Below are 12,163 nucleotides of genomic sequence, written 5' to 3'. Positions count from 1 at the left end.
TTTTCTCTGTAGTGTGAGGAAAATGATGTTCTCTGAATACATGTTCTTTATCCAATTTTCAAAACGGCACTAGAGGAGGGCAGTATATCATTGACAAGATAAGTGTTTTTGAAGTTATGCAAAAATGGGATATTGTTTATATTGTCTGTTACTAAAATGCTACAAAGAGTGCAAAGGACGAAGGTTTCTTTCAAACATTCTTGAATCATTCAAAACAAAATCTGTAACTTGTTATTTTTTTTCTCAGGTTTATAGAGTTTAGTGAAATACTTGTTCATTCTGCAGTTTTTTTTAACATTGCTGAATCATGTGTTTTCTCTGGTCTGTTACCCTGAGTTAGAAAATATTGGAAATAGTGGACATGTTCTGGACAAGACTAGACAGTTTTGTAAGGCAATGGAAAACTAAAATATTCATATTTGTCATGTCACTTAAACTGCCTTCCTCCTCTGTACGTGTGCTTTATCTCTGCTTTGTGCTCGTTTGCTTGTTGCAGAACTCGGCTGGTGAGCTGAACTCTTCCTGTAGTGGGAAGGACCCTCTGTGGAGCCCCTCCTCCATGTGCGGGATGGCCACGCCCCCATCGTCCAGAGGCATGTCGCCCAATCTGGAGCTGTCACATAGCTCCTCCCACCTGCCTAGCCGCTTCCACTGCACATCAGGTACTCCACTCGAAGAAGACATACAAATATCAAATAATACATGGCCTATGTTACTTATATTGAGTAAAAAAGAAATTTAGTTAACTGGACAAAAGTTGAGGCGGGAGAAGTTAACTACAGTGAAACTAACACACCCTAGTTGTTTACACTGAGGACTTATTAGTTCACACCTGATGGTATCTGAATGGACAGAGTAATATTTTGCATGATTGTTCAAGCCCCTAATGGGTGAGTTAGTTCCAGTGTAGTTGGCTCCTCCCATCAAACCCATAGAAGGCAGTGACTTGCAGAACCCTGTCAGAACTCCTGGAGCGACCAAATGTATTCACTCTCAAACAATTTTTGTCCAGTTGACAGAATTTTATTTTCTTTAGTGATGGAACCTACCTGGATGACTCAGGGATTACACAGACATGGAGTAGTCGTAGTAGTTGGAGTATGAGTCATTGCAGTATTAGCAGTAGTAGGTGTTTGTGTTGTAGTAAAGTAGTAGATCAGTGGATTGCTATCATCATATCATGTCATATTCACTATGACTTGTGTAGTAAACAAAGCGTGTACGTGTGATTCCAGGAGGGAAGGGCACCCCAGCCTCCAGCACTCCGGCCACCTCTTCTCCCCCTCCCACCCTGTCAGACGACTTCCCCATAATCTCCTTACCCGCCAACACGGTCCAGTCCAGTCCACCCAGGAAGGTGAGCATGGGATACTTCACGAGCTAAGAAATAACATGAATGAAAACAAATCTGTGACTTTACATTTGTACGATAGATCCTATTGAATTTATAATTAGGATTCATATAAACAGTGAAAATACCTCATAAACATGACTGACAAAGGTGTGTTTTTTTCCACTAACTGCTGTATTCCAATTCTACCATTATCTTTTTGGATTCAGAGTAAACTTTAGTTTCAAAACGTTTTTCCAATGAGAATGCAACTTCCTTGAAGGTTTCTGGGGCTGCACAATTTGTCAACAAATGCAGCCACTTATACTTGTCATGTTTGGGCTGTTAACTGCGAGCCATCCTCAAGACTGTCCCCGGTCTTGGTGGTGACGTGTTACACATCAGCTGTTGTTACTCTTGAAGCGTGGTCAGCCTAATGTCTAGCCTGATGTTCTGGCAGGAAGCTCAGTCTGAACACCCTCCCACTGCTCCGTTCTCCTTGAAGAAGGGGAACACTTGTGAACATGGTTCAGAGCTAGCAGCTACTGAAACTTGTCAGGTTAAATACATCTCACTAACAGCTGTATGCCCAAAACAAGATGAATGTGAGTAAAATAACAAATGCAGCCATTGTTTAAAATGCAATTCTTTTGCTTAGATTTTCTTTCAATGTCAGCCATTGTACCAAATTATTTGTGATCTTCAAAATGGGTCTCTTTTTGGCAGTAACCCATGGCTGAAATAATAAAATGTAAGCACTCATATTAAATAGACTCTGTTATGTTATTTTGTGAATTCACAAGAATATTGGGACATTTTGTAGACCTGGATGGAAAGGAGCCCAGAAAGCTCATAATGATTCTCCTTGTCTTGTTTTTAGGATCGAAAACAAGGAGACAACAAACCCGCCCTGGTGCGCCAAGAACAAGTGAAGGATTTAGAGAAGAGTGCAGAGGTCTCCACAAGCCAAGGTTACATTTAGAGGCATTACTGTTACTGCTGTACTATACTTGGTCACTTTACCCTCTGAATTGTGTTTCTTTTTGTCAGAAGTAGGAGCAGAAGAGAATGTCTCCATGACTCTGAATGAGCTGTCGGTCTTTATGAAGAAACAGGAGATGGAGCTTCAGCTTAAACCAGAGAAGGAGAAAGAGGAGGGTGAGGAGCCAGTTTTGTTCAGTACAAATATTGTGGTAATTAGGTGGCATCATGATTTTTTGGTTGCTGTATAAGTAAAGAGGTGAGGACTACAAGAGTGTTTTCTGAAGGTTTAATATAAACATATACAGAGCTCTGGCTCTACTGCCGATATACAATGACAGAGAGAGTGAATCTCATGAAAGGACAGTTTTTATACACTGTGGTGGACAACAGGTGTGGGGCTCATGTCAAACAGAGTGATCAATACACGGTCAAGCAATAACTGCAGTCGTAAAAATGTACTGTGACAACTTAACTTTAGCATCAACAAATGGCCTTGCATTGCTTAACATCATTTTTAGGAAACAGACTTATTCTCATACTCCTCACATGAAGCTTGTTTGTCCTGCAACAAACATAAAAACATGCCATCATTAGGTGTTGTAAAGTGATAATGATGATTTTTTTTTAATTAAATAGGTAAAATATCTGATTAAAAAATGACAAAATCCATAATACAAAATAAAATTAAATCACCATGCTACTCCCTAATTAGTAAGGTGAGCAAATGAGGGAAAAAAATAAAAAGTCCCAACTCACTTAAAGGAACTGTATGTTAGCCCTGCACTCTTACAGTTTTAAGTAGGTGTTACAATCACAACTGAACCTGTGTTGCCAGTGACTTAACCTGCCTCGTGAGAAGCTCAGAACCTTCAGAATTCCCTCCCTGAGCTGCAGAGTTTGCAGACTGGCAAACTAGACTCAGGACTGGCTGCAGGTGCTGGGGTTTAGATAGTGACCATTCAGATCAGAGAGAGACATTTTAGGTTTAACTCAACTGCATTTCAGCATTGAAACTGGCAACGTAAATGAGAAACTCATGTGAGACTTGTTCTGCTTTCTGATTGGAAAATCATCTTAAGGACCAAAATACCAAATTATAATATCAAAACGTGTCCATTGTTTTTGTAATTAATATGTAGCGCCTTTTAAATCTTTAATATTTAGCAATGACTTCATCTCCTAATGGGATGTATTTAGTGTTGAAAGGAACTGCTAGAATTGAAAAATCTCCCAAAAAGTTATTTCTATGTGTGATTTGTTTGAATTATAAATTGCATTAATCAATGAACTATTGCCATGTATGTGTCTATGGAATCTGAGTGTTTGGATTTTAGGATTAATTTATTATTTATTAAGTCAGGTAAAATGTGTGTGTGACCCTTTTTTAATCTATCCTATATTGCAATACCACCATGACACTTCCTTTATATTTCCAGACGTCAGTGTGATTGATCAACTGAAAAATGCATTTACATCCGTTGTTCTCAAACTTTTCACACTAACTACCTAAGAAAGTACTTGACCACCACCAAATCTAAAACAGGATTATGTCAGGACTCTTTTAGGTCTAAATGAGGCCTAAACCAGGTCTTAAATGAGTCTTAAATGAGTCTTAAATGAGTCTTAAATGTGTCTTAAATGTGTCTTAAATGTGTCTTAAATGAGTCTTAAATGAGTCTTAAATGAGTCTTAAATGAGTCTTAAATGAGTCTTAAATGAGTCTTAAATGAGTCTTAAATGTGTCTTAAATGTGTCTTAAATGTGTCTTAAATGTGTCTTAAATGTGTCTTAAATGTGTCTTAAATTACACTCTCGCTAGAAAAGACAGCAGCTCTGAGGTAAAGTCTGGAGACGGAGCTGGAAGTGGCAGCGTTTAAGATCTTTGGCAGTCATCAGAATGGACTGGATTAAGATAAGAATGAGTACTTCAGAGGGCAGCTTATGTTAGATGGTTTGGAAATTAAACCAGAGAGGTCAGGTTGCCATGGAGACGTGGATAGTAAATATATTATCAAAGAGGATATTTTAAGTATGCACTGATAGAATCTGATGTTTCTAAATGCACAGGGGAAAACACAGTATGTAGAGGAGAGGATTAGATGAAGACTTTTTCGTACACATATTGTGATTACTATAAAATGCTTTTATTTTTGTGTTTCTGTTTCTGTTCAAATTCACTGGCTAACTAAACATGGACATGCTTTTAGAAATTGTCTGTAGAGATGTACACAACACCAGGTTCTGTAGTTAAACTAAATTAAAGGCCCTGTACATGAAATTGTGTCTGACCCCATTACAGATGTATTGCATAAGCAGCTCTTGAGTTCAGAATATGTTAACTGTGTCCTGTTTGCAACCAATCATCATCTAAGCATTTAAAGTTTTAATGTATATAATATGGAAGTCCACATTAGCATGCTACTTGATGGCAAAGCTTTGCCCTGGCCTCTGAAAGTTGTGAAAAATGCTTATAAACTGGTGAATGATTAAGATTCTCAAAATGCATAAGGTATGTGAGGAATAACTTCAGACCACAGCAAACTGTTTTAAAGTTCTGTTTTTCACAGTTTTAAAAGTGCTAAAATTAGATACAGTTTAAGATAGGGCATCAATTGTTCAATCCTTGCAAAAAATGTTGAATAAATGAACTATTTTGCCTTTAGCTGCCATCACCGAAGAGCTCCGGAAGCTGACGGAGGACAAGCAGGAGCCGCTGGGCATGAGGGGCTTCGACTCTCCGTTCTACCACACCACTGAGACTCTGACGGGCTGCCAGGACAAAACCCTCTCCAACACCCAGGCGGGGGTCTCCGGCCGCGACCCCCACCTCTCCAACTCCACCCCAGACAAGCTTGACGTCGGTAAGGATGGAACCATATCACTTTTAGATTTATTCTTGACTTAGACCCTTTGGCCAAACAGCAGTGACACCCTTAAAATGCATACGACAGATTTTTATGTTTTTCAAATTCTGACTTGTTTTGGTGGGATAGTATCTGTAGTAAATATTTATCAGAATTTTAAACCAGTTAAGTGGCAGTTGTGAAAGAAAATTGAGAAGATGAATAAAAAAATACAGGAAAATCTACTGACCAACTGATCAACACAGAAAATTTCAGCCAAAAAGCAGAGACATTTATACACAAGTATGACATTTTTATGCCAGTTTAAACCTTCATTTGACAAGGTTTTGTCATCGATTATTATTTATCTAATCATAACTATTGTGTGATTTAGTTTTGGCCCATGTTTACAGTATATTTGCTAGGTAACAGAAGTGAAATTACCTTTACGTATGTCATATCTGCTGCCTGTGTCCAACTAGGAAGTAAAACTATAAACGTCATCAAAATCAGAAAACTGCGTAAAACTAGGCAAGATTTTTAGTAAAATCTTAAATATAATGATGTGAATTATTGTATTTTTGAGATTATGAATCACTGTGGAGTATAAGTCGCACCAGCCAAACAATGTGTAACAAAAAAGAAAAAAAAACATATTTAAGTCGCGCATTTTGAGGAAAATTAATTTTATAAAATCAAAGACCAGGAACCGACATTTCATCAAAGGCAAGTTATAGTAATAACAATAGAATAGAGAACAGCAGGCTGAGTAACGTCACATATGAACAGTTCTTCAGATATCTATAACATAAACAACAGCAAACTCTCCATCTCACTCCAAATCACTAAATCCATTGAATTCTTCATCCTCGGTGTCACTTCTGAGCAACTCGGCCCCGACCTTCGGAGGTAAACGGAGCGCTGCTTCCTCTTCTGTGTCGCTGTCGTCAGACTCTGCATCAGTTCAGTTAGAATTATTCGGGCCTTTCTGAATCCCGACAGGATGGTTTCTGTGTCACTGAAGTCCAGACTTTGTCCATCCATCCAGTGACTTCAAGGAAAGTTACATGGCGCACCCGCCCGGTTAACGTAGCTGTGTTCTCTATCCCCACTTTCTGCCAGTCCCTCACAAGCTCACTCCAAACTTTCTTTCTGCTGCTCGATTACCGTTTTTGGCTGCATATTTCACTAATTGCAGCAGTGCAGCGGCTTTTTCTGCAGGAGACATGCACAGTAGAGGGTGAAGTGACAGTGGTACAGGAATAATAGGAGCAGCAGATACTGGAACACAAGACTAGAGCCTCTCACAGCTGTCATTGTGAACCTTTTTAAATATATAAATTGCACCGGAGTATAAATTGCAGGAAACACCCAAACCATGAAAAAAGTGAAACTTATAGTCCGAAAAATACTGTATGTACTTTAACCTGTCATATGCACTTTAAATGTTTTTGTTTCTGGAATAATGCCTGAATATATCTGTGGCTGAAATAAACAAATCAGTTCTGAGACCTGAATAATCCTGATTATCCATTTACCAAATAATCCTGCCATCCCCAGACGGCACTGTGATGAACTCTGCCCCCGAGAGCCGACCCCCGAACCTGGATCAGTCGTGGCCCTTTCAGTCCGGCTTCACCCCCATCCAGCATCACCTCCACCGCAGCCCCTCCGCCCCCGACGACGCCACCAAGTACGGCATGTTCTCCCCCAGCCCGTGCAGCAAGACCCCGCCCGCCCCCGTCCCATACGAGTCCTTCTTCGACCTGGCCCTGCCCCGCGCCGCCTCGCTGTTCGTGGGCAAGAAGACGTCCGAGGCGGTGCACAAGGCGGCCATCGAGAGGGTGCTGCAGAGGGAGGAGGGGCTGGAGGACGGGGACGAGGAGGGGGTCATGTCCGCCTCGCCCCTGGAGGTGTTGGACCGACTGGTGCAGCAGGGAAGCGACGCTCACGATAAAGTGCTGAAGAGGTCAGTCGAGATTGTTAAAACATAATCGTTTCCATTTGTATTACTAACAACAACTTCAGTACAACCATAGACTGTATATTTAAATGGATATTTATATTTAGGGGCTGTGTTCCAAATAGTTCCTTTGGGCTCTGGTTACTGACTTGTATTGAAAAAAACATCGCTCTCTCTGTGTAACTGCTGCTGTAGTGAGGAAATTATGGTGCTTCAGAAACTGCAGCCTTTTGCAGCCACACAGCCATACTACCTGATTGTCTCACTGGAAATAAAAAAGAAAAGAAAAGCAATAATGTGGAAACAAGCATGTGGCAGACCCTCCACTAGAAAAGTCAGATATAGTTAGCATTTTAAATAAGACATTTTTAAACATCAAAATGGATAATTTTAAAGGAGACTGCTCACAATCATCATTTAAACAGTAAAGGCATTATAACGGGACTGTAAATTACTTGCCTATCTATGTCCCCAGATAAAATCCTTCAATAATAATTTATGTCAATATTAATTTTAGAAAAAAATATATACATTTTTGTCACTACAGCTCTAGAAAAAAATAGGAGACCACTGCATTTTTTTTTTTCTGAAATGAAGTGCACAGCAAGAACGGTCCGAAACAGGCTCCTAAGTCGTGTAAAGCTAGAAAAAATCCTTTCATCAGTGAGAAGCAAAGAAGAGCCAGGCTGAGGTTTGCAAAAGACCATAAGGATTGGACCATCGAAGACTGGAGTAAGGTCAGCTTCATCTTGGTGGAGAGCATGCCAAGGTGCATGAAAGCTCTGTGTTATTTTGACCATTTTTCATTTTCTACAAATAAATGCTCTAAATGACAATATTTTTATTTGGAATTTGGGAGAAATGTGGTCAGGAGTTTATAGAATGGAACAAAAATTTTCGTTTTTTTCAAACCATACCTATAAGTAGTAAAATCAGAGAAACTGATTATTTTGCAGTGGTCTCTTGTTTTTTTTCAGAGTTGTATTTAAAAACAATGTTTATTTTGCAGATAAAGTGACATTTAGTTGTGATTCATGTCACAAACATGTCAAACTCGGGCTCGGGTTCCAAATTTGCGATATAATTATATTTGACCCGTGAGATCATATCACATATGTATTAAAGCTGCCCGCTGGCTACAACTAGGATATAGAGACATTATGTATTTAAAATTGTTATTATTTTATATTCTACTTGTTCTGGATTCAATGTTTAAGCAAAACTATTATTAAACATTTATTTGAATAAGAAAAGGTTTAACATTACATATCTCGAAAGAAGAGAAAACATGCAGATGTTGTTGATATTTTTCAATAAATATTTAGTTTTCATTTAATTTTTAGTTTTATTATCATTATTATTATTATTTATTTATTTACTTTTTTTTGTCAAATTTAACTTAACCTGCTTGAACCTTCATAGCTGTTCTCCAACCATTTAAACTGCTGTCTCTCTCCACAGATTACCTTTGCCAAGTAAGTCAGCTGACTGGACACACTTTGGAGGTAACGCTCTTCTTTTCGCTCGCTCCCACACAAAAGTGTATTTGAGCTTGAGCGGCCATATTTGTCACATGACTCTCACAGCGGCTGAGCCCGGGGCTGAACACAGAGTCTGTCTGTATGTGTGTGTTTACCTCAGAGTGGAGCGCCAATCACATTTTCTGCACCAGCTGTCTGTGTCACTGCTCTCTGCCCGCGCTGTAATGACGACCTGATCGAATTAGCCTGTTTACTGATACGAGTCATGGTGTTTGGATTCAGACTTGTAGTTCATGTTGTAGCTTTTGGAATGAGGAAGAGGGAAACTGATGGACGCTACTGTTGGGGCAAGTTACTTCAAAACTGTAATGCGTTATTTATGACTTGTTACTGTCATTTGAAAGTAATTTGTTACAATATTACTGCATTTAAAATGTAAGGCATTACATGACTTATTGCATTACAAGTGACTCTCACCAAAATGACTGTGAGGACTTTTGCGCTGTATGTGGACTGAGCCAGGACTAAACCAGGACTAAACCAGGACTAAACCAGGACTAAGCCACTTTTAAACCAAACCAGGACCAAAACACGACTAGGACTTGGAATCTAGCATCGCCCCTGAGAGAACCTGAGCCTGTGGAGCAGGGTGTGCGCACAGTGTGACTGGGTATCAGCTGCGATTAGTCCCATGGAGTGCGGAGTTCTGCACCGGTCCTTTCGCCCGCGATCACCCGACGGTCTACACAGGTGCACCTCCGGGCCTGTCCCGATATTCAGCACATTAACGATGGAGTTTCACCGCTGCTGATGTCGCGATGATTTTAGCAAATTTGTATGAAGAAAAACTAAAAATCCACCACTTCAATTCAGGGTAAAAATGCATTGCAATGCACATTACTGACATTTGTTACATTACTGTGTTACAGCAAAAAGCAATGCATTACAGTAATTTGTTACTTTTATAATGTGTTACTCCCAACGCTGATGGACGTATATTGGCCAAAACAGTTGTCTGAGCAGCCAGTCCCTCATACATTCTGTTCGAATCCAGAAGGGACTGGAACTGGACAATAGACAGTGAAAATCCTCTTCTTGTATCATTCAGAACACAATAGATAATAATAGTTTGGTGCTTCGATTGTTGATTCTGCAAAAATCAGCGCTGTTTCTCAGTCTGTTTACTAGAATCTGGTACAAGCATTTTTGTCTCAGGCATTATCTAACTGTACATTGTCTCAGTGAATAAATGAAAGAAAATTTACTCTAAAATTAAATATTCACTTTCGGGTCAGTTAGGAACACTGAAAAAAAAAAAAAAAAAAAAAAAAAAAACGCAGCTTTGAAGCTCCCAAAATGATGATGTCTGAGATCGCGATTTTTGGTCCAAACGACAGATCATTCAGCCCTCATTAGAATCATTCTAACTAAGTCTTGGTCATGGTCAAAACATGTTGGCTTTGACCATTAAATAAAGGCCATTTAACTGTACGTTTGCTCGTGCAGCTTTTACTTTTTTAGAGTGCCTAGATTTCGTTTTGTCTAAAGTGAATTTATTCTGAGTGAGTGTTTACCTCAAGCATAGTGAATACTCTATAAGTAGTTTTCTGGTGATCCTGTCCCCATGTTAACTGTGGTCTGATGTGTGCTCCCAGGATCGGCCCCACTGGACGAGTTGCACACTCTGCGCAGTCAGCTCCTCCTGCTCCACAACCAGCTGCTGTACGAGCGCTACAAGAGAGAGCAGCACGCCGTCCGCAACCGCCGCCTGCTCCGGAGGATCATCAACGCCACTGCCCTGGAGGAGCAGAACAACGCTATGGTAACCACCAGGGACACGTGTGCTCTCGATGGACAAGATTACAACTGCAGTGTAGAGTTTAGAATCTCAAAAGAGCGTACAGTGTTAATTAGATTTTTTTGTTGTCTTTTTTGACACTCTTACTTACACTCGGTACTCTTTAAGTTTATTTATTGTTTATATTCTTTACGAGTAGATGGTAGATGTGACATTTCTCCCCTCTCCCCTCACCTGGCCTTTGTTCAAGCTCGTCTTTGCTCTCTGGTTTTCTTCAGGCTAAAACTGGCACACTGTCAACAAGACATAGTAATATTAATACATGACAACATGGTAAGCCGAATTCAAATGTCAAATTACAGATGGTAGCTTCAAAACCCCAAAAAAATCCCCCCCCTCAAAAAAAACAAAAAACAAAACAAACTGCTCTACTCAGTCATTTAGGCTCTTTTTCTGAAATAAGTTTTGGAACCACACTAATTTTACACTCCACAAAACATCTTTTCATCACTGTCAATATGCAGTGCTTTTATCTAATTGCATATGTATATCATATTTTATTTTATTTTTTATCTATTTTGTAGCCGTAACTAATATTATGTGCGTGCTCCTATGCCTTATCTGTCTCCTCTCAGTAAAACTTGTGTGAAAATCACTAAGAATTGCGCACAGAAGCATCCACTGTTCAGTGAAGCGCGAGCATCTGTGAGAAAGCAGCTGTGGAGTCATCTGTGCCTCCTCTGCTCACTGCTACAGACAAATGAATGAAGCGCAGGCATTCTGTTTGGAGCTCAACTAATCAAACAGCCTCCAGCACGGAAACGTACAGAACATCTTACTGGCTATTGAGACAGGCATCAGCGGGAGTAATGAGTTTATCTGAAATATTTTGGAAATATTTGTGGAAAAGCACATGGAAGTGCTCGTGTGTGTGTGCGTGTACGTGTGTGTGGCTGGCTGAGTTTTTGAATGTCATTTGAAGTTAACCAAGTTAACCAATCAGAGGAACTGTGACTTGCCAGGCTTCATTTTCACAGACTTTATAGAAAGTTCCAAATTTAGTATTATGAAAAAATATACATATATTGCAGTGGATCACTTCGTTTTACTTGCATTACTCCAAAAATAAAAGATTACACACATTTTCTGACATCTCACAACATTAGTATGGCAATATGTCATCAAATGTAATCAGTCTTGCATTTATCCAATTACAGGTCTTTCCTCTTTATAAATCTGACCTATAACTTAGTCTAGAGATGTCATCTAATTGGATCATTTTACGGTTGTACTCATGCCCAGGTGCAGACCAAAGTGACTGAGGGTGTCATTTTTGTCTAAAGTGTCATTTCAGGTGCCTAAAATGAGGGTGTAAACATTTTTAACTGGGGTTATTGCACCTTGTACACCCCTGTAGACTCGGGACTGATCATACAGTGTAACATTCCAGTCAAAGCAATAACATCTCCATGGAGACACATATGTATGTGTGCCTATGGCATAATAAGTGTTGGCAGAAAGTTTCAGTTTGGGTATCAGAATGAAGAAAAAAAAAAAAAACTGGATCAGTGCATCTCTAATATTCACTGTACATTTTATTGTTTGCCGCATATGAACTGAAATAACAGAAGAAACGAAAAAGGTTCACAAGAAATTGTAAACCTTTTTTGTCTCTTCTGTTATTTCAGTGCCACTTCTGCCCTTTCAGATTCTCAGCCTTCTCATGTTCCTTATGTCTTCCTGAAATCTAAGCCTGTTCTGTGC

General features: G+C 39.6%; 1 protein-coding gene across 3 annotated transcripts in view; it reads left to right on the top strand.

Moving 5' to 3' along the window:
- The window catches only part of tsc1b (TSC complex subunit 1b), a 48,380-nt gene that overhangs the window by 23,445 nt on the left and 12,772 nt on the right, over nucleotides 1-12,163 (top strand). Inside the window, exons 10-17 of one of the 3 annotated variants that reach the window (XM_055153324.1) lie at nucleotides 497-662; nucleotides 1,236-1,357; nucleotides 2,211-2,301; nucleotides 2,381-2,488; nucleotides 4,978-5,175; nucleotides 6,718-7,126; nucleotides 8,582-8,595; nucleotides 10,257-10,423. In XM_055153324.1, coding sequence (XP_055009299.1) covers nucleotides 497-662; nucleotides 1,236-1,357; nucleotides 2,211-2,301; nucleotides 2,381-2,488; nucleotides 4,978-5,175; nucleotides 6,718-7,126; nucleotides 8,582-8,595; nucleotides 10,257-10,423 — 1,275 coding nt within the window. Of the gene's footprint in view, nucleotides 1-496; nucleotides 663-1,235; nucleotides 1,358-2,210; nucleotides 2,302-2,380; nucleotides 2,489-4,977; nucleotides 5,176-6,717; nucleotides 7,127-8,581; nucleotides 8,626-10,256; nucleotides 10,424-12,163 lie in introns of all 3 variants that reach the window. The other 2 variants (XM_055153323.1, XM_020925888.2) reach the window with 2 other exon arrangements.

This window comes from Boleophthalmus pectinirostris, unplaced genomic scaffold (assembly GCF_026225935.1).
Source record: "Boleophthalmus pectinirostris isolate CB_2022bp ecotype Guang Dong unplaced genomic scaffold, ASM2622593v1 HiC_scaffold_18, whole genome shotgun sequence".
Lineage (NCBI taxonomy): Eukaryota > Metazoa > Chordata > Actinopteri > Gobiiformes > Gobiidae > Boleophthalmus > Boleophthalmus pectinirostris.
Note: the sequence above shows the minus strand (reverse complement) of the source record. Positions and strands in the feature narration are given on the sequence as shown.